The 25,258-nt window shown below is 40.4% G+C and overlaps 3 protein-coding genes across 3 annotated transcripts; 2 read left to right on the forward strand and 1 right to left on the reverse strand.

Moving 5' to 3' along the window:
* Nucleotides 1–733: 733 nt before the first annotated feature.
* fam193b (family with sequence similarity 193 member B) lies at nucleotides 734–12,668 on the forward strand. Its single transcript, XM_068325347.1, has 10 exons — nucleotides 734–994; nucleotides 1,998–2,276; nucleotides 3,294–3,477; nucleotides 6,597–6,815; nucleotides 8,110–8,521; nucleotides 8,639–8,822; nucleotides 8,934–9,167; nucleotides 9,585–10,638; nucleotides 10,732–10,807; nucleotides 10,970–12,668. The coding sequence occupies exons 1-10, from the start codon at nucleotides 842–844 to the stop codon at nucleotides 11,064–11,066; spliced, it is 2,892 nt and encodes a 963-aa protein (XP_068181448.1). The 5' UTR covers nucleotides 734–841; the 3' UTR covers nucleotides 11,067–12,668.
* Nucleotides 12,669–12,956: 288 nt separating this feature from the next.
* On the forward strand, nucleotides 12,957–18,921 carry ddx41 (DEAD (Asp-Glu-Ala-Asp) box polypeptide 41). The gene is made up of 17 exons (XM_068325585.1): nucleotides 12,957–13,170; nucleotides 13,855–13,950; nucleotides 14,232–14,382; nucleotides 14,511–14,585; nucleotides 14,689–14,749; nucleotides 14,833–14,969; nucleotides 15,053–15,125; nucleotides 15,234–15,387; nucleotides 15,598–15,734; nucleotides 15,923–16,085; nucleotides 16,375–16,506; nucleotides 16,583–16,654; nucleotides 16,746–16,842; nucleotides 17,842–17,991; nucleotides 18,079–18,150; nucleotides 18,278–18,388; nucleotides 18,533–18,921. Exons 1-17 carry the CDS (start codon nucleotides 13,144–13,146, stop codon nucleotides 18,667–18,669), a joined length of 1,845 nt encoding a protein of 614 aa, XP_068181686.1. The 5' UTR covers nucleotides 12,957–13,143; the 3' UTR covers nucleotides 18,670–18,921.
* Nucleotides 18,922–23,462: 4,541 nt separating this feature from the next.
* atoh1b (atonal bHLH transcription factor 1b) lies at nucleotides 23,463–24,206 on the reverse strand. The gene has a single exon (XM_068326490.1). It carries the CDS (start codon nucleotides 24,204–24,206, stop codon nucleotides 23,463–23,465), a length of 744 nt encoding a protein of 247 aa, XP_068182591.1.
* Nucleotides 24,207–25,258: the final 1,052 nt, after the last annotated feature.

Here is a 25,258-nt window from a genome sequence, read left to right on the forward strand (position 1 = left end):
AGCTAAATTTATTATTTATCTATGTCAAAGCACTATTTACTTTTCGTCCGTGTTCTAATTTGTCCACACCTGTCGATGTATTTGGTTAGATTTGCAATTATCCAAAGACTTGAACGCGTCAGCGTGTAACATAAAACGTCATCCTCGGAACGGTTCAACCCATACCTCCTCTTTGCTGACAGCGCCGACATTTCTCAAACCTTTATTGCATGATTTTTACCCATTAGTTTAGGACGTAATTGCAAACGGTTTTCAAAAGGGTCATATGTAACAAATTGCATTGATGTTTTTATTTATTTAACAACTATGTTGCTATATCACTCTTTTTTTTAACATTGGTTACCTTATATTAATGTCGGAAAAGAAAACACCTTACACATTTACGTTATTTCTCGTATACATGGAATACTATTTCAGTAAACCATAATCATAAGGGCTGATAAGGTAATTTTATATGTAAATATTTTGTGAACTTGCAGTGATTTTCTTAACATATTTGTAATCTGAAATAATCTATTTAATGTTAGTTTGCATAGGCACATCGTAAATTTGCGTTTGAAGAAGTTCGGGGTGAGGGTTGCCCTTACTAAATATGGCGCTACGTGGCTTCAGTGGACGCATGACATTTCAGTGATGATCAGCTTGCAACAGCGACGCCTCGTTGCCAGTAGTATCTTTAACCTATGAACTCCAGAGTGTACCAGTCATCCGCCATATTGGCTGTTGTCTTGACTGGAGAGGATAGAGAACATTTTGAGGACCGAGAAGGAACGAAAGTGTGCTCTCAGAATTTCTGAAACTGGTGCAAACTTGGACAAAGCCCATTATAAACGCCGTTGTAATGGCTAGGAAGAAAAGCAAGCAGCAAGGGGTTACCCAGAAGGAGCTAGCGCCTGGACAGCAGACCGCACCGAAGAGCCCAGTCTCTAGCAGCGATGTAGCAGGCGGTGGAGATGCTGGGCTGGATAGGCTCCCCACTACCAGGGCGAACCAGGTACGTTAGCTAGCAGCGAGCCAATGGCTGTTTCTATAATAGACGAGTTAGCCCCGAGCTAGCACCTTTTTGCTAATTCAAGCATCCTACCTAGGGCTGTTATTTTTTTTTTAGCATGAACCTGCACAGATGAAGTTCCATGGAGTCTCTTAGCGACTGAAGGTTATTTTCGTGCGAATTTGACATGCTTTAGTAGACGTGGATGTAGAGATCTAATGTCGTTTAAAATGTAATTATACGAATAATGTGCAGAACTTCACTGGCGGCGTTGCGGCGATGTGCACGTTGTTGATCATATCCTTGGGCAGACAGGTGACATTGGATGACAGGTCGTCCCATTCCGAGCGTTTACAACTCCTCATCTATCCTTAGCCAGAAGGCTAGCCGGGCTAGCATCTCCAGCTAGCGTGCTTCAAGCGTGTATTCCGCCTAACGTTACACTTACACCGCAGGAAATGCTCAGCCAGCAGAGCCTACCCAGTTATTAACTCATTAGCTTACCTAGTTAGCTCAGAGACATAACGGTCTCGTAATCATGATCGCTTTCTCTAGACGTGGGTTGAGTTGTTTACTTAATTTTATGGATTTTTATCTTGCAGAACCAGTCCCCCTTTGGAGAGTGACATGAGTAATGTCAAAAGTTTCATTGAAGAGTCAAATTGTGGTTCGTAGTGGAATTTCAGGGTAGCTGCTGAAGCTCTTGACCGCTGTGGCCTCAGGCATATGCTGATGTTCCACCTGACCTCTGACTGCTGCTTACAGCTGTTTGTTTTAGTGATGGATTCATTCAAATGTTTAATTGTAGGAGGTTTTTGCATCACTTAAGTATTAGACTGTATTAATTTATCCAAATGCAATAGTTTTTTTTTAAATCTTGTGCTACGTTCCCATCACTCTTTTTTTTAAATTTTTGCAAAATTAGATGTCACAGATCACAGTTTGACTGGTAATCACAGTGGCCTATACTACTAACCTGTCTTCTTTGTCCTGTCTCTGTGCCTAGCCTATGCACAACTGCTGCCTCTTGTGCCACCGGGAATTCAAGGACTGGGGGGCGAGCTCTGTAAATGGACTTGCAGCGGGGCATGGAACCAAATTGGCTGATGCCGTACCTGCACTCTCCCAGGCCTTATTGAGGGAGGTGCCAGGGCGTAAGCTTGCCGATGCAGTGCCCTCTCTGTCTCAGTCCCTGCTGGGAGAGGTGCCTCTGTGGATTTGTCAGAGCTGCTGCAAGACTGTGGAAGAGGAAGAGAGACGGAGCACCCAGGAGCAGCCCACCCCGGTAAATAAAAGTCGACTGATTTGGGTCATGTGTCTACATCCTTTTTTTGTATCATCTTTTTAACTGCGTTTTAGTGATATGTTCCCCCCCATCAGCTGAGGTTACCTTATTGTCATTCATTATGCATTTGCATGAGCTCAGTCACTCGATAAATTTGTTTTAAGTGCTAAATGTAAAGTTTATTATAGTGGACTGTTCAGGTTCAGTCCATTTTTGTGGGAAATGTGTCTCAGGAGCTTGTACGTTTAATTTCTTGTTTATTTTTATTTATCTTTACATGGATGACAAACTGAAGCCACAGTTGAGTAGTAGTTCCTCCTCTCGACTCGTCATAGTATTCGTCATTTTGGTTTTCTACACGTCAGTTTCCGTTACGGGATGGTGTAGTACATATTCAGGGTAGCTGGATGCGATCTAAATCTGCAAGAGCAAAGTTTTGAATGCGATACATGGTTTGCCCCCTTCTAATATTTTCTTCTCTGTTTAGGACTGGAGCATCTGCATTTCTTTGATATTACAGGCACAAAACAGAAGTTGCAGCTGCTTAAGTGCCTTTTTATTTTGAGTATTGTGGCCATAGATTTCTGTTCAGCAGGGTATTCATTGTGTGTGAGGAATTAACCAAGCAGTAGTATGTAGTGTTTCAAATGACCTTTCAGAACCTGGCTTAGTGTTAGGTCATGTTTCCCTAAATGAAAACCAAATAATGGGAGCTGAGTAGAGCTAATATTTCACAATGGAAATGGGGAATTTGAAGACTTACTGTATGATCAAAGTAAATTTAGTAGATGAACACAATATACAAGATATTATACAAAACAAACAGGGATATTTGGGAGTTAGTCTATGTTTTAGGATATGTTTGTGTGTTGTGTGTCCATAATTCAATGTGTTGCAAGGATATTGGTGGAAAGTTTGGTGCAAAAAATTTAAACCTGTGAGAACAGCCCTGAGACTAACCTACTGGGTTCCATTGTTTGTTTAGTACTTGCTTTTTTTGTTTGTTTGTTTATTCAGGTACCATTGTCACACTCTTCCTCCTGTAAGTCTCAGAGCTGTGGGAACGGTTACCCGGAGCAAAGTATTGTGGATTGGGACCCAAGTTCCTTCCTGTCAGCCCACAAACTGTCTGGTCTCTGGAACTCAGCCCACACCAATGGAGGAGAACATTGCAACCACAGTTCTTCACACTCACAACAAGGTGTGTCATCACAGGGTTAAAAACCAGCTGCAGAATCATTTAATAGAAGCGAAAGTCATTGCTGAACTCTTGAAAAATGTTTCATGCTGTGTTTCAAGTTTTTGTTTTATGAAATGGTCACAAATGGAGCTGGTTTGTTGGCTTACTGTAGCGTACCGTACCCTCGGTGGTTCACAGTGAACAACATTATCAATGGTGGAACAGGGTTTTAAGATAGTATTAACTGTATAAACAGCCTCACTGAGATTGTGGTGTTGAAAGAAAAGCAAAATAATTTGCACATAAGATTCCGTTTACAATTACTAAAAAAGGAAAAGAAAGAAGAAAAAAAAGGGGTTTAATAAAAATTTTGGTTTTGTGGAAAAAAATGAAACTCTAACTCAAGTGAAAATATGATTGAAAATTTCTCAAAAGCTGTACAGCTCCTGGTTTGAGAAGACATTAGGCAGAAAAGGGAACAGAACATTTCAAAAATGTCATCGTTATTTAGAAATAAATGGAATGCTGTTTTCCTTTGAACAACATTTCAAGTTGTTTCTTTTTAACCACCTTCTTGAATAATAATAATATCAGAATAATAATAATGATATCAGACTTTTATAGGATTGTGTTTATTTCATTTTATGAATTTTTTAATTATAGACAGAGTAAGGATAACACAATGTGTAACCATAAAATGTTATATAACTGAATCACGTTGGCACCAGTGGTGGAAGAATGATCACATCCTTAATAGGATATAATTTGAGGTGATGCTCATTGAACAGACAATGTGGAAATTGCTGCGGGGGATGAAGAAAATTAATTCAATAATGTGTGTTATTAATTTCTTAGCAAAGGCATCAGCAATACAAAATAATCCTATGGGAGGGAATGCATACACATACTTGTGTCCTTTCACTCTAATGTACAAGCAGACTGAAATAAAAGATTTGTCTGTTTTGGTTGACAAACCTGTATATACTGGTTTGATCCCCGAAGGGAAATTAAGAACGCACACTCTAGCTACTGATTCAAACGCATGCATACATATATATTTGTGAGTACAGGCCCCTGTATCACACACACACACACACACAAGGGGGCCTGTAGGCATGCAGGGGAGGTAGAGTGGCAGGCAGCTCCTTCTTGGTGCGCCTCAAATGAGCAATTGAAGAAAATGAAGAAACCTGCCAATTTTGATAATTTTTGTGCCGTGATGAGTGTTTGTTGTTAGGAATTCAAGAATGAGTGACACAGTTGACCTAACAGGAATACAGGCTGGATGTCCCCCAAGACAATTCCTATTTGGTATCCATCCTTGGTCATCCTGCTCTGTTTTTGATTTCTTACTTTCTGAGAGGATTGGGATGAGTGATATCTGTCTCACTTCCCTTTCGTTGTCTTTGCTGCTTGTGTGTCAGTAGCTCTTAATGTCTTTCTCAACAAGCAGTCCAGAAGTTTTGGAGATTCTTTAAAGGGAAGCGAGTGAGACAAACATGGACATGTCCTACAGAGGCGAGCTGTGACCAAATAGCTATTGCTTAGAGAATAGTGGATAGGTGTTATGACCAAGAGCAGTAACGTGACTCTTCTCATGCACATTCGTCTGTCTAAATGCCTTGAATTATTCTGCCAACATTTAGATGAACTTGGTTCAGCTGTAACGGTTTTATCAGCTGAAGTCTTTTAAAGCAAGAAGCTGTTTCATTATTCTGCTAAACATTTTCAGCCAGGTACACTACACCTGTAATTCATTACAATGAAATTTATAATCATACACTGACAATCAAAAGGATTCCTTGGTAAGAAATGGTAAGCTCATATGGATTTTTTTCTTGGAACAGCAATTACTTAATAAACCTTAAATAGATTTTTAAGATATGGTTTCATGAAGAACGTGTCATTGCATATAATGGCACGATCAGAATAACTGCAGTGATAAATATAAAGAGATGCTGGGCACAGTTTTACATAATGAAATAGTATTAATACAGTTGTACTCTAAAACTATAATTTGAAGGCACAGAAGTTAGAATTTTATCCTTCTCCCTCTAGGAAAAGATTTCTTAAATTTGAAGTAGAAAAGGGAAGCTGAATTACAGCCACTAAAAAAACAGCTTTTGTCCTACAGATATAAAATATTTAAGAAATACATCTAATGTGCTGCAGTAGAAGTTTGTATGTATAAGTCTAGGCAGGAACATTTCCAATCCCCAGAGCTGATAGTTTGATATTTAGCCAAAGTAAACATGGATCATCAGAGAGCACAGGAATACTAAATTGTGCAAGTTGTTTCTCTGTGTGTCTTTTTATCATCTAGGTTACTTTTGTTTTGCACAAGTAAAGTTGGTTGGACAGGTTGGAGGCAAATGATTTGATATGCCTTAGTGTGTGTTTAAATGTTGATGACTACATGCATTGGTAAAAGTTATTGACTGATTGACATGAGTGGTATCAATTTGGTGAAAGGTTCTCAATGTTGGTTTTCAGATATTTCTGGCAAATTGCATTTTTGGACCTTCAGTGCTAAAAATTTTTAAATATTGCACTGACATTGAAAAGTTCAAATGCCCAGTGGTATATTTTTTAGACAAAACCTAAGCATCAGTCCAAAAATTTTGTGTTTAATTACCAGTGCTTTTGTAGGCAGTTATCTACTTAATAACTGGAAATGTGTATTCCCAAAAACCTACCATTAATGGAATTAGGGCCAATCAATGATTAGTTAATGTTGATGCAGTAGGGGGTTGTACCCTCCAATGAATACAAATAATAAGCAGGGTAACATGCTTTTATGATTGACATCATGACAACAGCAGCACCTGAGTAAATCCATGAGTTTAGATCAGAGCTGCATCTAACTGCGTGGGTGTGTTTTACAATTACAGATAAAGTCACTGTTCAGGTAGATATTCAGCAGGTAATTATCATTGTCGGGATAAAAAGATTATAATATTCATCCCTCGCTATTATAAATCTTTTCCTAAAACGAAGCTGTTAGCTTTAGTGTTAGCAATAATTTTAGACAGTAAGACTCAGAGAAGGAATACTGACCCTGGATTGTAACAGTTGTCATGTTGTCCAAAATCCAACACCACTTCTTTTCAAACTCATGAAAGCATTTATTATGTCTCCAGGAGTAACAGCGGGGTCAATCTGTCACGAGAAAAGAGGACTTCATGAAGCGCCTGGGAAATCTGCTAAAACCTCAGGGGCCAAAGTTTGTCCCTACAGTCACCCATCATCCCAGAGTTCCAGTGGATCTTCTGCTGGGAACCCCCTGTCTACCTCAGCAGATTTTTGTAAGACCACTCCCAAGCACTTCAAGACCATGTGCCGTCGACCAACGCCACCAGGTGATGTTTCTGTTGAATCTAGTGCTAAAAAACATTTTGTTCGACCTGCAGCGTGAAACTTTTTCACACTCTGGCAGTAAAAAAAACACATCTGTAGGCTGTTCTGTCACTTCGCATCTGCTTCAACTCTGCCAAACCAGTCGTTACCAGTTGACACAAATCACATTGTTAGAGATGTGTCAGTGCACTGGTCACGTTGGACTTGCAGATGTTTACATTGCAATGACATTATGGGGGTGGCAGTTCCTCAGTGGTAGAGCAGACGGTAGAGCGGGTCGTCCAGTGTTCCAAGATCGGCGGTTTGATTCTTGCTCCCGCCCCAAAAACACCCGGTGTGTCAGTGGGAGGTGTCAGCTCACCTCCGGAGCACTGCCGAGGCGCCCTTGAGCAAGGCGCTGTCCCCTTTACAAGTTACTCTTTGGAGGCGCACCACGAAGGAGCTGCCTGCTGCTCTACCTCACCTGCATGCCAGCAGGGCGTGTGTGTGTGTGTTATGGCCTAGTACACAATATAGAGATGCATGTAAACTACTAACCTGTGTGTAGAGTGGAGTCGTAATTTCCCCTCAGTGATTAATATAGTTAATAAAATTGAATTTAAGAAAAAAATATTGTTAATACTATATATTTTACATTGTGCAGAATTTGATTTATCAAGATTAATGTTTCAAATTTACTGAATCAGTGTTAATCAGTTTTACAGTGGTTAAGGTTTACATATTAAAAGCAAATAAGATTTATCTGACAAATTGCAATTGTGAGTAGTCTTACCCACTGCCCCGCCACAAAGTGGGTGAGGATATATGAATGGTTGAAGTCCATCCATGTCTCGCTTTAAAAAGAACACATTTTCTCTAAAGCATTTTCAAATTAAACTTTGTAGAGAGAGATTTGATATTTACTGGAGACTGAATTTTCAAATTATAATGAATGTGTCTTCTTGCTAATTTTACTAATTATTTAGGCTAGACACTTTGCTCTAATGAGCAAGACAAATTTAACAAAATGTATTAAATTGCACAAGCTCATATTTTGACGGCAAACATTCTTACTACAGTAAATAGAATTTCCAAGATTGTGTTCATATTGTTTCAAATTTACCTTCCAAAGAAACTTAAATTATCCATAAAAGTGCACCAGTTTATTACAAGTTTGGTATTTACGTAATTGGTAAATAGAAGAGCTACTTTAATGTCTTCACAAAACTATTACTGTAACAAAAATCAGATTGATGCTCTGTGTGAAAAATGTGTGAGTGTGAAGATTCACGTCATGTTATGTCTTTCATTGTCCAGGTGAAGCCTTTCACCCCGCTGATCACCATCAACACACAGATCTGTCGGTACCTCCCAACAGTCCCACCGGCCTCTCTTCCCAGCATTCCTCACTCCTGCCCCCAAAGCCAAACTCTGGGCAGCATGCCCATGTAACCTCCTCATCTGGGACTGGTGGTGCAGCCCACACACCTTTCACCCCCCTGGTACCAAACCTCCATGGACCCACAACCAAACTCAGTTCTCCCAGTCCAGACAGCCAGACATCTGCTCATAAGCCCAGCCCATGTAAAAACTCTCACATTCCTGCAGTGAACACACAACACAGCAAACTAGGGACGTCTGTCTTGGGCTGTAACCACCCTTGTAATGGACACAATGCAGGAACAGTTGGCACTTCAAACGTGAGCCATCTGACAGCTGGGGCCTGCAGGTTAGAGCTCATTGTTGCTTCTCTTGATTGCATGAAATTGAGAAACCATTAATTTAGCCATGTTCTTATGGGGGGTTAATGTGAATTCTGTCTTTTTTTTTTCTTTTATATTTTTAGGGACCAGGCTTGTAAGGGGCACAAAATGACAAATGGGTCATCATGTCACCCCTCATCTGAGCTGGACGAGGGAGAAGATGAAGACAGCAGCTCTGAGAGGAGCTCTTGTGCATCATCTTCTACCAATCAGAAGGATGGGAAGTACTGCGACTGCTGCTACTGCGAGTTCTTTGGACACAATGCGGTACTTACATTTCTAAAATTATTGTCTACTTTTTTCTTTCACTTTTCTTACATACTTTGGGGGGAAAAATGATATTAACAAACAGTATTGCTCTATATTATTTGATCCCAGCCTCCAGCTGCACCAACGAGCCGTAATTATGCTGAGATCCGAGAGAAGCTCCGCTCACGTTTGACCCGGCGCAAAGAAGAACTGCCTCAGCGTCAAGATTCAGAACTACCAGTCATGGGGGCGATTGACAACCGAGACGTAGATGAGCTGCTTGACTTCATAAACAGTTCTGAACCCAAACCTGTCAACAGTGCCAAGGCTGCAAAAAGGGCACGGCACAAACAAAAGAAGAAGGTGTGGTTTCTAAACGATTTTCTTGTTTCGCGGTGTATAAGGCTGGGTGTAATAAAGCTTGACACTTCACACTCGGATACAGATACCCAGACAATCAGCACTTTGATAGGCTTATAATTTGGCTTAAGTACAGCTCTGATTTAGTGTTACGAGAGCAAACAGTAAAGTTACTATCAAGGAGATAAAATTAGAAGCAGTAACACTAGATGGCACTGATGCATCATTTTGTCTTTCTAATATAGGTTGAATTTTTAAATTTCCGATGCTTAATTCAAGGTCATTGCTTTTATCAGGAAAAAAAACTGTTAATATTAAATGTATTCAATCTCATGAAAGCCTTGGTTGTAACCATTTGAGAACAGAACTACATGTGTACATATGTTCAAACTATTCAGGCCTCTGTAATTTCTGTTTCAGGAAAAAGCTCAGCAGGGCAACATGGGTGCTGCAGGCAGTGACCCTCACTCTAATCCATCTGAGCCTATCGATGAACCCATGCCTGATGGTTCAGAGGCCAGTCGGTTGCTTGACTGGCCTCAACTGGAGCTTGAGCGAGTCAACAGTTTTCTCACCAGTCGGCTGGAAGAGATAAAAAACACCATCAAAGACTCAATCCGGGCCTCATTTAGTTTGTATGACCTCAATCTGGATGTCAATGACTTCCCAAAGAAGGCAGCGACATTGGAGGGTAACCATTTACTGTCTCATCTCAATGGGTCCTCTGACTTGCAGCAGATAGATCTTGATCTGGCCCCTCTTTCACTTGGAACCTTTAAGAACCACTTGGACCTGGTTAATGGATGGGAGGACACAGCTCCTGTGTCACCCCCTAATAATACCAGTACAGCATCGGGGGTACCTGCTGGGTCTAAAGACATCCAGCAGTTGCACACAACTCCAAGTGTCTCAAAGCTTAGAAGGGTTTGGTCCCCAGAAAGATGCACTTCCATCGGATCAGATAGTTTGCCACATGTTCCAGCTCAAGATACTGCTAAGTCGAAGGAAGACGCGCCTGATCCCAAAAGCACTACAGTTGGGAACAGTGGTGCAAAGTCAAAGAAGAATAAAAAGCAGCAACAAAGACAGGAGCAATCTGTGTCAGAACAAAATTCTAACAAACCCACCAAAGCTGCCTCTGGGAATGAAACACAGAAACCCAGTGAATCTAAAGAAATAGCTTGTAATGCCTCAAAAGCTGGGAACAAGCACTCCCAGCCCTGTGCAGAAAACCAGAGAAATTGGCCTAAGAAAGCCGAGGAGGGTAGATCATCCAAACATCCAGCAAATGGAGTGAATGGCAGTCTGTCAAATGCACAAAGGGGGAAAACTGACCAAGAAACACGAGGTCGGTCTGAGGTGGATACAGAAAACAATGTTCACCCCACCATCTCAGCAAATGGACAACAGCAACCATCCAAGGGGAAAAATAAGAAGAGCAAGAATAAGGGAGAAAAATCCAGCAGTGCTATCGGTACATTAAAATATCTTTACCACGGTATACCAAATCTGAAATTACTTGTTTGTTGTTTGTTTGTTAAATGTTTTAAACTTTTTTATTCCTTAGATGATGTATTTCTTCCTAAAGATGGGGATCCAACAGAAATGGATGAAATTGATCGGGAAGTGGAATACTTTAAAAGGTACGGTGAATATAGCTTGATATTTGTGATTTAACATGATAAAATTTTAATTTGTAAAATTTCTTATGATAAAATGCACTGTTGTATTGATTGACATTAACTGAGTCACAGACTGGTTTATTTGTTGGGTCTTCTGTTATTTGTCTCTCTTGTTTTCTGTAGGTTTTGCCTTGATTCCGCAAAACAAACACGTCAGAAGGTAGCAGTGAATTGGTCCAACTTCAGCCTCAAAAAGGTTCCTTCCAATGCAGCTCAATAACTTGGATGAGTGCCAGAAAAACTCCACACCACAAACTCTTCCAGTAGAGTCATATTTGGCCTGAGGCCTTCTCTCATTCCCTCATTTGTTCTCTTCCTTACTAAGCCAAGGGACCTTGGTTCAAAATACTCACATTCAGAAGACTGAAACACAACTTGTGGCTGACAAGCCAGGGGTCATTTTCAAGGGCACTTCTACCCTTTGCTATTGTTGCAATGTTCACTAAATGAGAGATGCAAAAATTATGAAAAAAACGTCTGTTGAATCCACTGCATCCATGTGCTGAAGTATGTAGTATGTAAACAAATACCTTACATGTAATAAATGTTTTTATCACAAAGCTGAGAAATTTTAACGTTGTTAAAATTCTGAATTTCAATTACCTCAGTTTGATGTTCGATCTTCACATTCTGCATTGATAGTTTTCTGCCTGTGACAACAATGCCAGCTGACACCAGAACCTGTTTGATACTGTACAACTGTCTCGATCCCAAAATGAAATTAATGGAGCAGCACCTGAGCCCTCCAATTTGCTCCGTTCGAATATGGCAATAATTTCTCTGATGTTATTGATGAGCAGGGCATTTGGTGGTTGTGGCTCTCCTCAATTAGAATAGTATTTATTTGTGATCCTTAAGTTATTTAGGGATCAGTGATGGAAGTCTGAGACAAACTTGACCTACCTGCTATAGTTATCGACTTGTATGGCGTGAAACCAAGTTTTGTGACTTTTGGCACTACTAACTTCACCTTTTGGTAAACTATCACTTGATGGATTATCAACATGATTCACAGAATGTATCTTTAAAAAATACAATTCGAAGTAAATGTCCATTCACAAAAAAGTCCCCATGCATGACCTGTAGTACATAAATACCTACAAACTCCTACAATCCTGTTTTACACAAAGATAAATTATTCTTTTGCTTCAATATCAATCCTCCCTTGGTGTTAGTGTTATTGCAAAAGATACCCAAAGTCATCTTTCTCAGCTGTTGTCATAAATCCATTGCATTTTTTTTAATTCCACAATGTTCAACTGTTTATATCCCAACAGTGACAGGCACATCAGTATCCAACATTCGTTTTAGCTTGGAAACCATCACACAGTTTGCAGTTCGTTTTAATGCTTGTGCATATTGGGTGAATTTTTGAGCCCTTGTTGTGCAATTCTGGTGGTTGTGTGAGGTTAATTTCAACCATACTACCCTTTCCCCTGTACTGTGACCTTGGTAGCTCCTTGTACCTCACCTAGTCCACCTGAAGTCCTCATCTTGGTAGACTTTGGATGAGAAATATCAGTGAATTGATATCTTGAGACAAGGATCCTGAGATTTTCACAAGAACCCGTGTTTTTAGTTAATGGCTTTCACTGACCTGATTGATATCTTCATTGAAATGGTGCTGAGATTTTTGTTTTCACATAACATCTCTGATGCTTTCCAGAGTGTATTCAATTAGATAAAAGTATCTTAATGTTTCGAATGTAGATTTATACTATATCGATAATAGCCAAGTGTATGTTGGCTTGTTTCTTTTTTTAAGGTTCACTTTTGATACTGTGAAAAATCTTTCGACCAGAAAGATTAAAAACAATACAATTTTGACAAAATTGAAGTGTGGTGTTTGCTTTCTACTATTGTTCACGACCTGATTCTCTAACTCGATCCGCGGTTTAGAATCGTTTGGACGCAGCGTAGGGATGAGGTTTAGCCCTTCGGTGTTCCGTACGGTATCGCTGTGATTACAGCGTATGGATAAGGTTTGGCCCTTCCGGTGTTCCGTACGGTATCGCTGTGAATACAGCGTATGAATAAGGTTTGGCCCTTCCGGTGTTCCGTACGGTATCGCTGTGATTACAGCGTATGGGTAAGGTTTGGCCCTTCCGGTGTTCCGTATGGTATCGCTGTGAATACAGCGTATGAATAAGGTTTGGCCCTTCCGTCGTTCCGTACGTTAGCGGTGGTGGCTATGCTGTAGTAATAGCAGTATCGTGAATAGCGATTGTATCGACGTACGTCGAATATTTGGCCAGTGATCAACTGATATTTAGAACGTTATTGTATTCGGCAACAAAATGGAAGCGGACAGTAAACCAAAAAAGGTAATTGTAGCCTTTTCTACCGTGAAATTTGTTACCACACTAGCTAACGTTAGCTAAGTACTCATTTTCAGTCGAAGCGAATAGCAGTCAATAAACTAGGTCATTCAAACGACTGAGTGTTTGATCTGCGATGTTTTTGTACAAAATGCAAATTCAGTACAAACGTATTGAGCACATTTTTTAAAAACCTTTTGATTAAAAGTAACACACAGATTCTGGATCGGAATTTATCACATTATTGGTGATGGATATACATTCAAGTTATTGGTCCACAAAGAAAAGTACATTCTGGCGTAAATCCCATCTCAATGTAGCACAACTGTGTATTCTACACGAATCTACAGAGAACATTAAATACAGCTCTTCTGCCTGTTTAACACAACAAACAGGCAGTGAATCATGCATAGTGGCTATATTATCCAATCCACTTTATATAGCACAATTTAAGTAAACACAAGGTTTCCAAAGTTATAATCCATATTATCCATTATGGTATTATAACAGATTATTTATTAATCCATACTCTGTTGCTAATTTAAAATTATAAAATTTGTCTAAACTTAAAATAAGCTCAAGATAATTATCACCTTTGGAATTGACATTTTTGTCATTTCTGGTTACACTACATTGTTATCTGTAGTGGTGAAAACAAAAAGTAATGCTACTAATTATTTGTCCGTACAGAGATCCCATGAGAAGGATGAAAACTCTGTCTCTGAAGGATCAGAAGATGAAGATTATGTTCCGTATGTGCCAGTCAAAATAAGAAAACAACAAATGGTGAGTTAATATGTACAGTTAGTTTAGAATGCAACAAAATATATACACCAATGTCTTATTGGAGACAAAAATGTATTAAATTGATCTAGAATGATGGATAGAATGACCACTAGCTTCACATCAGTGTAAGAGCAGAACCTGTCCTCATATTATCTCTTATAAAATGAGCCCAGTAAGTTCCACATAGTTGGAGAAATATTTGGATTCAGGAGCAAAGTGGTTTTCAAAAGCATTTAAAATGTTTTAATTGAATTAAATTTTTATATCATTGTGCCTCACAGCTACAGAAGATGTTGCGTTTGCGAGGAAAGGTAGTGGATGAGGAGCAGAAGGACAGTGGGGAGGAGCAGCGGGATGAAGATGAGGGCCTGGGTCCTCGATCCAATGTCAGTCTTCTCGACCAGCATCAGCACCTCAAGGAAAAAGCAGAAGGTATCCGGTTCCGTTCCTCAGATTACAGCCTCTTGAATTTTTTTCACACTGCAATTTACTATACATATTCTCATCATACTTCTCATTTATATACTCAAGATGGTTCTGTGATGTTTTTACCTCTACAGCTCGTAAGGAGTCTGCAAAGGAAAAGCAGCTGAAAGAAGAAGAGAAGATTCTAGAGAGTGTTGCAGAGGGCAGAGGTAAAAAATTATACTGCTGTTAAGTTCCTGTGAATCCATGTTGAATTCATCATCACATTGACTTTGATAAAGTAGATGTTAAATACTAATTCTCCTCTGTCAGCTCTCATGTCTGTGAAGGAAATGGCGAAAGGTATTATATACGATGATCCGATTAAAACAAGGTAGGTTCTTTACTAACAAATTCTATAAAGTAAAGATTTTCAGCTTGTAATGTATTTTATTATAACATGGATTTGCCTTAAAGTTGGACGGCACCACGTTACATCCTGAATATGCCAGAGACCCGACATGAGCGTGTCAGGAAGAAGTTTCACATCCTGGTTGATGGAGAGGTCATCCCTTATCCAATCAAAAGCTTCAGGGAAATGAAATTTCCACCAGGTTACAACACACTCTGTCTCCCATACATGAACAACACACTGTTCGATCCGACACAGCAACACATCTGTTTACTTGTCTTGCAGCAATTCTAAAGGGTTTGAAAAAGAAGGGCATTGTTCATCCTACACCAATTCAAATCCAAGGCATCCCCACAGTGTAAGTTCAGTAAATGGACACAAAAGTATTTGATGCACATCTTTTATAAGATATGTGATGCATATTAAGTCCATTTAAACCGCTGAACATGAGCAAACATGTCTGCAGTCTTTCAGGTCGTGACATGATTGGCATAGCCTTCACCGGTTCTGGAAAGACTCTGGTCTTCACTCTGCCCATCATTATGTTTTCTCTGGAGCAGGAGAAAAGGCTGCCTTTCTATAAGAGAGAGGGACCATATGGACTCGTCATCTGTCCTTCAGTAAGACACACAAGAAAATCCTATTAATGTATCACGTCTGTTTTGTAGCTATGACAAGACATTGTTGGTATTCTAGAAAGGGATTTTCGTGTCAATTATGATAATTTTACAATATACTTTACTGCTCACATTTAAGACGGATGGTATTCATTGTTAACAACTTTTCTCTGCTAACTCCATAACTGACTTTATAACTTAATTTTCCTTCAGCGAGAGTTGGCCCGACAGACTCATGGGATCATTGAGTACTACTGCAAGCTGCTAGAGGAAGAGGGAGCTCCTCAGCTGCGCACTGCCCTTTGCATTGGGGGAATGTCTGTCAAGGAGCAGATGGAAGTAGTAAAACAGTAAGTAACCGCGAAGAAGAAAAAGTCTGCTCTTGTCTGTTATCTATAATTTCAATTTGAACTTGGGTCAAGAACAGTAAAATTCCATTGTTAAAAGTTCCAGACACGATGCTTCACAGAGAGCTGCAAATAAAGTGCAGTGTTTGAACTAACTTTCCATTTGAAACTGTCTTTTCTCTCCGTTACAGTGGTGTCCACATGATGGTTGCTACCCCTGGCAGACTGATGGACTTGCTTCAGAAGAAGATGGTGAGTCTGGACATTTGCCGCTACTTGGCTCTGGACGAGGCTGATAGGATGATTGACATGGGCTTTGAGGAAGACATCAGAACCATCTTCTCCTACTTCAAGGTGACGTCCTTCTCTGCAGCAGGAGTATAAATTCAGCGCAGTGAGGGTTTTATTTCTCCTCCATTTTTAATGTCATGGTCTCAAAGCCATGAGCCAGACTTATATATATACAAACCTGGTTTGGTAACATACTCAATGTTAGTCCATTTTCTCCCCAGCCTGTGCAGGCCAGTTCTTGATATTTTCCCACTTGATTTTTGTTGAAAGAACCAAGGCTGGGTAATGTTATCGAGAGTTGTTGTGGCTACCAGATATAAGATATTAAATGATTTCATATGCTCTTTTGCAGGGACAAAGACAAACCCTGCTCTTCAGTGCCACCATGCCCAAGAAGATCCAGAACTTTGCTAAAAGTGCGCTGGTCAAACCCATCACAATCAACGTGGGCAGGGCCGGTGCTGCTAGCTTGGATGTGATCCAGGTATGTTATGATTTCACTCAGCAAACTCACCAATGTGCAAAAAATGATGTGAATAGTGAATATTTTGTGTGTGCAGGAAGTGGAATACGTCAAAGAGGAGGCCAAGATGGTATATCTGCTTGAGTGTCTCCAGAAAACACCGCCTCCCGTCAGTACTTTCACATTTTATGATATCGACTAGTATCAAATGACAGTATCTCATGTGTCTCATATCTGTCAATCAATACTTGTATTGACAGGTGCTGATATTTGCTGAGAAGAAAGCTGATGTTGATGCAATCCATGAGTATCTGCTGCTTAAAGGAATTGAGGCAGTGGCTATCCATGGAGGGAAAGGTACACAAAGGCTGTTTTCTAATAGCAATCCATATATAGTCAGACGTTATGCTGAAGATAAATAAAAAATAAAAAAAATAAAAACTAATTTACTAATCCACCCATGTAGTGTAGTTGATCGTCATAACCAGCAGATGGCACCCTGTTAACAAATGTCAATATTTGTACAGTAATGCCTTGTTACTCGCAGTCAATGCGTTCCAGGACCACTCGTGAAAAATGAAATTCCGCGATATAGCGACAAATCATTTATTTTATTATTTATGGTAATTTAAATATTTATGACCTCTCCCCATAGTGGTATTAAATCATCTTATATCTGTATTACCTTTTCCCACACTTATAGACTGTTCAAAGCACTTTTGTGTTTCACAGAAGTGCGCTGCATTCTGTAAGCCTTGGAACGCAGCGCACCTCCAGATGCTGTCAGCCAATAGCATGGGCGTACCGTATCACATGACTACCAACTAAAAATCCGCAATGTAGTGAAGCTGTGCATCTTGAAGTGCGAAGAAGCAAGGGAATACTATATCTGCAAAATGTTGGCAATACAGCAGACACTTAACTCCTTGGCTGCCAGCACTTTGTTACAATTGACCTCCTTCAGCGGATGTTCTCTGACGTTCCGGACATTGATCGGTGTTTTCTTTTTGTTCTTGATCGATCGCAATATGCCTTGCTCAGAGTGACGCCATGTTCACTCATGGGTGATAGCTGACATATGCAAACTTTTTTTCATCGTAAGTTTTCGTAACTTCTCCATCCGCCTGATTTGCCATCCTCTGTTCCCATAACTGGAACAGTCAGCATGACGTTAAACTCCATGATTAGAAAACCGATTTTCACTGACAAACTCCACCAGACTGTCCCCTAGCTCTCCTCATGGAAAAACGTAATTAACTGACTGGCAGCCAGTTAGTTAATTGTGGTATCATGTACTTAACATCGTCTTGTAAAGCTCTGCTTCTGTAATTTTTGTTCTTTTAAATGTTTTTACAGATCAGGAGGAAAGAACAAAAGCCATAGAGGCATTCAAAGCAGGAAAGAAAGAGGTGTTAGTTGCCACAGATGTTGCCTCTAAAGGTCTGGATTTCCCTGCTATACAGCATGTAGTGAATTATGACATGCCAGAAGAGATAGAAAACTATGGTAAGAGTCTGGGTATCATCACTTTTCTAAAATTGGTTAAGGCTGTTATTGTGATTCAAACTGAGTTTCACAATTTCCTTGTTTCAGTTCATAGAATTGGAAGAACTGGACGATCAGGAAAGACCGGTATTGCAACTACATTCATCAATAAAGGCTGTGGTGAGAAATAATTATTAAGATAAAAAACCTAATAACGTTTTTGTGACAGTGATTTTCATAATAGTTGCAGTGCGTTTAAGAGAATCTAGGCAGCTTATCTCCGTGTTAACCATGTCTTCTCTCATAGATGAGTCTGTGCTGATGGACCTCAAAGCGCTGCTAGTTGAAGCCAAGCAGAAGGTTCCTCCTGTCCTCCTGGTTCTCCAAACAGGAGATGACACCATGCTGGACATTGGAGGTTCGTCAAGTCTAGTTCATGTTTAGCTACATTCTTAAAGTTCAGGTGTTCCTCTGATCTGATGTGATCGTCTCACATTCACAGAAGGGAAGAAAAAGTGCTTGTGATCCCTTTCTAACACGCCTGCTTCTTGTGTTTCCACAGGAGAGAGGGGCTGTACATTTTGTGGTGGTCTTGGTCATCGTATTACAGACTGTCCTAAACTGGAGGCAGTGCAGACCAAGCAGGTCACCAACATTGGACGGAAAGACTACCTGGCTCATAGTTCAATGGACTTCTAAAAGAGCTTTTCATACATGGGCAGGTCCTCCAAAGGGAAATGAATGGAACAGAGACACGTCTGAGAAAACAGTGCATCATTGTACAGAGGAAGTGTATTTTGATCATTAACTAACATAATTTGAAGATCTGTCAGAATACATGGTTTTTTTATTTTATTCCATCTTTTTGCCCAAATTTTGTCATTCATTTGTAAGGTATATGTTTTTGTAAATTTTTGATACTGGAATTGTAAATAAAACATCTTTATCTGTGTTGATCTCCTGTGTTCTTCCTGAAAAAGAAAAGGTATAAGCCCAGTTTCGGTGGCTAATAAGTCGCTGAAATCTACAGACGAATGTAAAAGGAAGTTGGACTAAAAAAGGGCATGTTATAGTGTTAGGTTAGTGCCCCTACCACTTCAAGGTAGGGGCAGTGTATCTTCAGGGGGTGAAGTTTAGAAAGGTAAATCTCAAGAGTTCCAAATCTGGAATATTTGAAAAAAGTAAATGTTTATTTCAAGTCCATGTGACCTATTAAGTTAGACGCAAACACAGTTTGCACCGTACATATTTGTCTGAGGTTCTCACCTGACTTGGAACAAATTCCATCAAGTCTGTGTGCAAATACTGATCAATTCATGACAATATATTGAATAAGGCTGCAGTCCAAGAGTAACACCAATGATAACAAAACTGACCATTTTCATAGTGCTGTAAATCAAAGAGAATTTCATGTGGAGTATGTTACACCTGTGTGGCATAGATTGAACTTGTTTCTAGTGAATTTAAGAAGCCACGCATCTTCAGACCGCTTGTAGGGTCGCTGTTTTCAACCCTTCACAATTATATTGAGTGGAACCGACAACTACAAATTAACAGAAGTAAGCAATCTTCATACTCCATTAAGTTGAATTGTTCCTTAAATGCAAGTTGAAGCTTGTAGCCTTAGTTGAATTCTCTTCCACACAATTTAAGTAAGAAGAAATGACATACTATGAGTTAAGGTGGTATTATTGTACAGGTTACTATGGAGATGATTTTGTTTGACCAAATCTTGCAGAAAGGACACATATTTTCAGGAGCTGCAGCACTGCTTCCTCTCTGTCTGCTCTCAGGGCTTACCCTCAAAGATGTAAAGAAAGAGAAACTGATCCCATTTATTACCTTTATCCAAGATACTTGGTGATTCATAAGGTCCTTAGAATACAGAACCTCATAGAATATGGGCACCATCTCAAATCCTGCTGCTTCTGATCACCCTTCTAACAAATACTACATTTAGAAGCAAATACAGCACCTTGTCACTTTTTATACCGAGCGCTGGTTTTTGATGAAGGTAGATGTGATTTGTGTAACATTAGAAACACATGCTGTGTTTGTTAATGTGAAACCATAACATATCAGATCCATTCATTCATTCATCACTTTTTTAATCTCCACCTCTTATACCTGCAACAGAAAATGTGGCAAAAAGTTTGAATGTTGATTTTCAAACCCAGCTCTGGGGGGATTGGGAGGTTGGAATTCTTCACTGCACACAACAAAATTACTGTTACAGTCAACAGTCAGAAAACATAAGAAAAGCAGTGTGTTTGAGGGACTGCTTCAGTGTTGCCCTGGCTCTGGATGAGTCGTGCCCTCCTGAACCCATGGCCTTCTGCATAAACACCTTCCATCCATCCATCCATCCATCCATCCATTTTCTGCTGCTGTATCTGCCGTAGCGGGTCACCGTTCAGTGCAAATACACTCTGACCTTTCCAGCGAGCCAGGACTGGCTCAGTGCCCCCTGCCTCCTGGCCTTTCAGGTATCACACATCTCTTGTTGGTAGCCTTCCCTTTCTCTTGTATCCAAAGGATTGTTTTCAGGAAATTTGGGAAAGGTTGGGATAAATCTTACTCACAATCAGAGATACATATGACAATGAGGAAGTTAAGATCATATCTGTAACTTCTGTCATTTCACTTCTCTAATTCTTGCACTTGCACAAGCTCAGTTCTTCCTTGCATCTTGCTTCTGTAGTGTCATAAAACAGTGATAAGAGGACAGTGTACACTCCATGTACTGTTTACTGGGCCACTGTGTAAACAGAAAGATCCTGGAGGACAAACACAGAAAGGGGCTTTTGACAGAGGAAATAACTTGATGATGGAGGACAATGACCTATACACATCTTGGAAACCTGGTAATGCTCCCTTACTTGCAAAAATAGCTGAACAGTCAGTAAGCAATCATAAAAAAAAACCCTAATGAGGTTGTCATTAACGGCATTAACTGTTGTCTGCACTACTGTGGTCTGATGTGTTGGACTTAAGGACAGAGATTTACGGACAAAAATCTGTTTTAATATTCATTAAATACTGAATGTGCAATTTGCTTCTTGCTTGACCATAATTTGTTTGCGTTTACTTTTATATAAAAATCTCATCGTTCTTTGGAATAATTCTAAAAGTAAAGTTGGAGTAATTCTAAAAGTAAAGTACAAACACTGTGTATATATATATGTGTGTGTATGTATGTGTGTGTATGTATATATATATATATATATATATATATATATATATATATATATATATATATATATATATATATATATATATATATATATATATACAGATTAATAAAGAGAAGGTAGGATTTTCAATCATAATTTTTGTTTGTGACAATTTCTTTGCTGTGCATTTTCTGTTTATTTTATTAAAAAGCAAAATTCTTCTGTCCTCTCATGTGTATTTCCATCTTCTCTTCCAAACCAGTACCAGGTAACTGTCCAGAGCACCGAGGCATCCAGAGTAGGCTGGGGAGTTTCTGGTGTCCCTAAAGAAACAGGTTGTGATGCTGATCGCAGTCAGTACCAGTCATATCATCTCCCGCTGACCATACAACTCGTACGCAAATTTGGACAGGTTGAGGTAAGGTACTTCATTTCCTCTAATGTGAAAGGACACAAAAACAAACTGCATTCTTGAGTTCATGACAAACATGTTACACTTTTCCTTACTGACTGTTTGGGGAGAACTCTCAGTGTCTGTCAGCTTATTGATTAACATGTTACAGTATATCTAATTTATTCATTCTACAACTAAACATATAAGAGGAAAGCTGTGGGTTTGCTGTCCCCTCGGTCCGAACAAGACACATTTTCTCCAGCCAATAGTCTCTGTAGTAAAGTAAGTTGAAGAGCAGGGGGCTCCGGCAAGTTGGAAGTTAAAATACTCAACCCCTGTTTTTGTTTTCAGTTTTAGAAACGTATGTATTTTATCAAACCAGACAGGAATGGTTGAATTACAACGTACAGTATGTATCCTCTATAAATGAGTGTTGTGAGTCTATTATTTTCACGCTTTGACTTTGGCAGAAATTGAACCAGAATGGTACAATATGCAGTCCAAGTTACTTTCAGATTTACTTTCTATTTTCCATGTTTTTATGTTTATATGTAAATCTACCCAAATCATCTGCTGGTAGCTGCTCTCCAGATATAGAGTAACATTAATCTTTTCAGATGCACTTCCCCCTAATTAAGTCAGACTATTCCTCTAAGATCTGTATTAATGGCTGTGATTACAGGGTAGATTCAACATCGAAGCAGGCCGCCACTGTGAGTCAGGAGAGGGAGTGTTCATCTTTCTGTTCAGGCACGGTCCCCGGTCCTCCGCCGGGTCCTCCGCGGAATGTCCACACGACATCACTCATTGATCAGTCAACTGGTAACGCTCCGACCACAACCAACCAGTCCACTGGTTCCCCAGCAGATGTTTCTGCTGAAACAGAGGGTAAGTCTGTCAACCACTACCCTACTATTAATGACAATGACCCGCTGGAGGTAAAGCAGCCATCTGTTGTCAAACCTTATTTTACCCAAAGCAATGAGGCCACAAGCGAGGAAGATGAGGAAGACAAAGACAGGTGTCGTCCCCCGGCACCTCAGCCTCCACGCTGCACACTTTGACAATTTGTTTCCTGCCTCCATGCATGGCACAAAGCACATGAGAAGTAATGGATGAGAAGAAAGAGATGGAGGCCATGGAGACCCATAGAAACCGCTGGAAGTTTTAAACACACGCTGGCAGAAATGATTTCCAACCAAAGTTACAGCTCTCTCTTCCCTCTGGAGTGAATAGTCCCAGTTTGTCCAAGATTATTGGGGTATTTTCAGTATGATGTCATCATTATTGATAAACTGAATGAACATCCGACTATTGGACCTTTTTATCTTGGAAATATGTTTCCAAGATAGGAGCTTATAAAACATCTTTACTGGGTTAAAACTTAATTCTTGTACTTTATGTATTTTCTTCAAATTTCCATCAAAAATTCTCCACACTTCAATCCACTCAGGTTCTATCAAATCGTTCAGGTTTTTTTTTTGGCACAGTTAAAATTGTGGGGAAAAAAAAGAGAAAAACAAGAAGAAAACAAGCAAATACATATGAGGAGTATATCTTTATTGTTACAAAACAATCCTCATAAAAATAGCTATACATAAATATTAAAATATGTTTAATTTAAAACAAACATCACTAAGGACACTGCAGATGCTTTCATGATGTTCAGGCCATAAAGTGCATTAAGAGGCCTGTAGGAGTTCATCGTGGCCTCACAGGAAGTAAAAATCAGTGTTTTTATGTATTTGACTTGCTTTCCAGTCAGCAGTGCAAAATCTGTAATTAACAATGGCATGAGGATAAAAAGAACCGTGTCATCATGTGTTCACCACTTGTACAAGCTGGGGGGGGGGGCCCCAAATATTTGGTTTTTCCACGTCCTCTGTTTTACACCCTTCGGAGAAGTCAGTCTCGTCAGTGATGCTCTATTTGTGACTTTCCTCCATGTCGCTGAAGTGGGAGGATTCCCCGTCGCTGCTGCTGGAAGTTACTGTCGACAAATTAGAGCCCAAGTCAGACGTGGATCCGAGGATTAAAAGATGACCCACGGAGGCGCAGGGGTCCCGCTGTTCTCCGCTCAGCGGGTCTGGGGGCTGCGCGGCGGGCACCGGTCGGAGACTGTGAATCAGACTCATCCTGGGGGGTTTGTCAGCTGAACCTGGTAGGGGGCTCATGCACTCAGAATGAACCACACCGGCAAGGAGGTCGGACAGTTCGGTGATGTAAATCTGTGCCATTTGGAGGGTGTCATACTTGGACAACTTTCTCTCATTTTCCAGGGAGGGGATGACGCTCCTCAGCTCGTCAAAGGCTTTATTCAGGCCGTGCATCCTCCGCCTCTCCCTGGCGTTGGCAGCTACGCGCCTGTGTTTGTGGGGGCCAAAGTGGCTCGTCTTGTCTCCTTCTGCTGCCGTGTCTTTCTCTGTGACCCCTGCATCGGACACCCTGTCAGAAGGTTTACCCACCGCCCCCAGTTTCTCAAGCGAGAGGCCCGCTTCTGCCGCCGCCGCCGCCGCCGCCGCGCCGTGGACGTCCGTTCTGGAGAACGCGTGAAGAGAATCGGATGAAATCCACGTCTTAGAGTGGATGTGGGCCAGACTGCGCTGCTGCAGCAAAGTGAAATCCTCCGGGTAGTCCGTCCAGCTTGAAATGTCCGCTTTTGCTGTCATCCCTGTGCGTGTCTAGGGTGGTTCACAGCAGAGAAAGGACGCACAGAAGACTGTGGCTGATGCGCACGTCTCTGGAGTGAGTTGCGCCGCGACAGCATTTTATACCGTCTCCCGTGGGTCACCTGGGTGTCACTCCCAGCAGATCTGACAGCTCTGCAGGCCGAGGAGGCAGCAGCCAATCGGACCATCGCCTCTGACCCTGTCAAGGAACAATCAGACAAAGCACGACCCTATTCTTCCATTGTGCTCTGTATCTCAATCACTACGCTGTTATTATCCTCAGAGGAGCAGAAAGTTTTAATCATGTAAGAGCGTGGCGTGTATGTTATAAGGAAGTAAAGACTTCATTCATCATGAAACCCTTTCTTGAACAAAAGCAAGAAGAACGATCGTCTGTTCCTTTATCTTTATTAGTCTTTATTGGACTCCCGACTTGTCTGATGCGGTTCACTCCTAAATTCATCTTTTTTCCCATAAGTTATTCCCTTTTTTCCAAGTTTTTTTCCTCTCAATTTAGTGTGCATATAGAAGTATGTGTCACCTATAATTTGCTGTGTTCATCGATTTCGGTCAAATATTTTCGAATACTGATTCTTCATCACCATCATTATCACCTTACTTCTCCACCGCTGCTCCAGAAAATTAATCCGGATGTTTTTATTCTTTTTTTTTTTTTCCATGCGTAACAGAAGTGGTTGTGGCCCTGTCCGGGGGCCTCTAGCAGTGGGATTTGCTCACGAACACACAGTAAAAATGTGGACAATCTTTCGCGGATTATTTGCAGAAGAATAATAAAACGAACAGGTGGAAAGCAAGGCAGGGGACACACCTGTCCACGGCAGAACCGAGATAACTGATAAGTTGTCTGTGGTCGATTTATGACTCATCAGCAGGAAACGATGATCAAAACACGCAGAAATCATATTGCAAAGCGCAATGATGACGATGATGCTGATGATGAAGAGGGGTTTCTTTTTCTTCAATTTTTTTTATTTATTTATTGTGATTATTATTCACTCGGGATCCTGTGCCTATCAGCTGTTGTCCCCTGG

Source organism: Antennarius striatus, chromosome 10, assembly GCF_040054535.1.
Source record: "Antennarius striatus isolate MH-2024 chromosome 10, ASM4005453v1, whole genome shotgun sequence".
NCBI lineage: Eukaryota > Metazoa > Chordata > Actinopteri > Lophiiformes > Antennariidae > Antennarius > Antennarius striatus.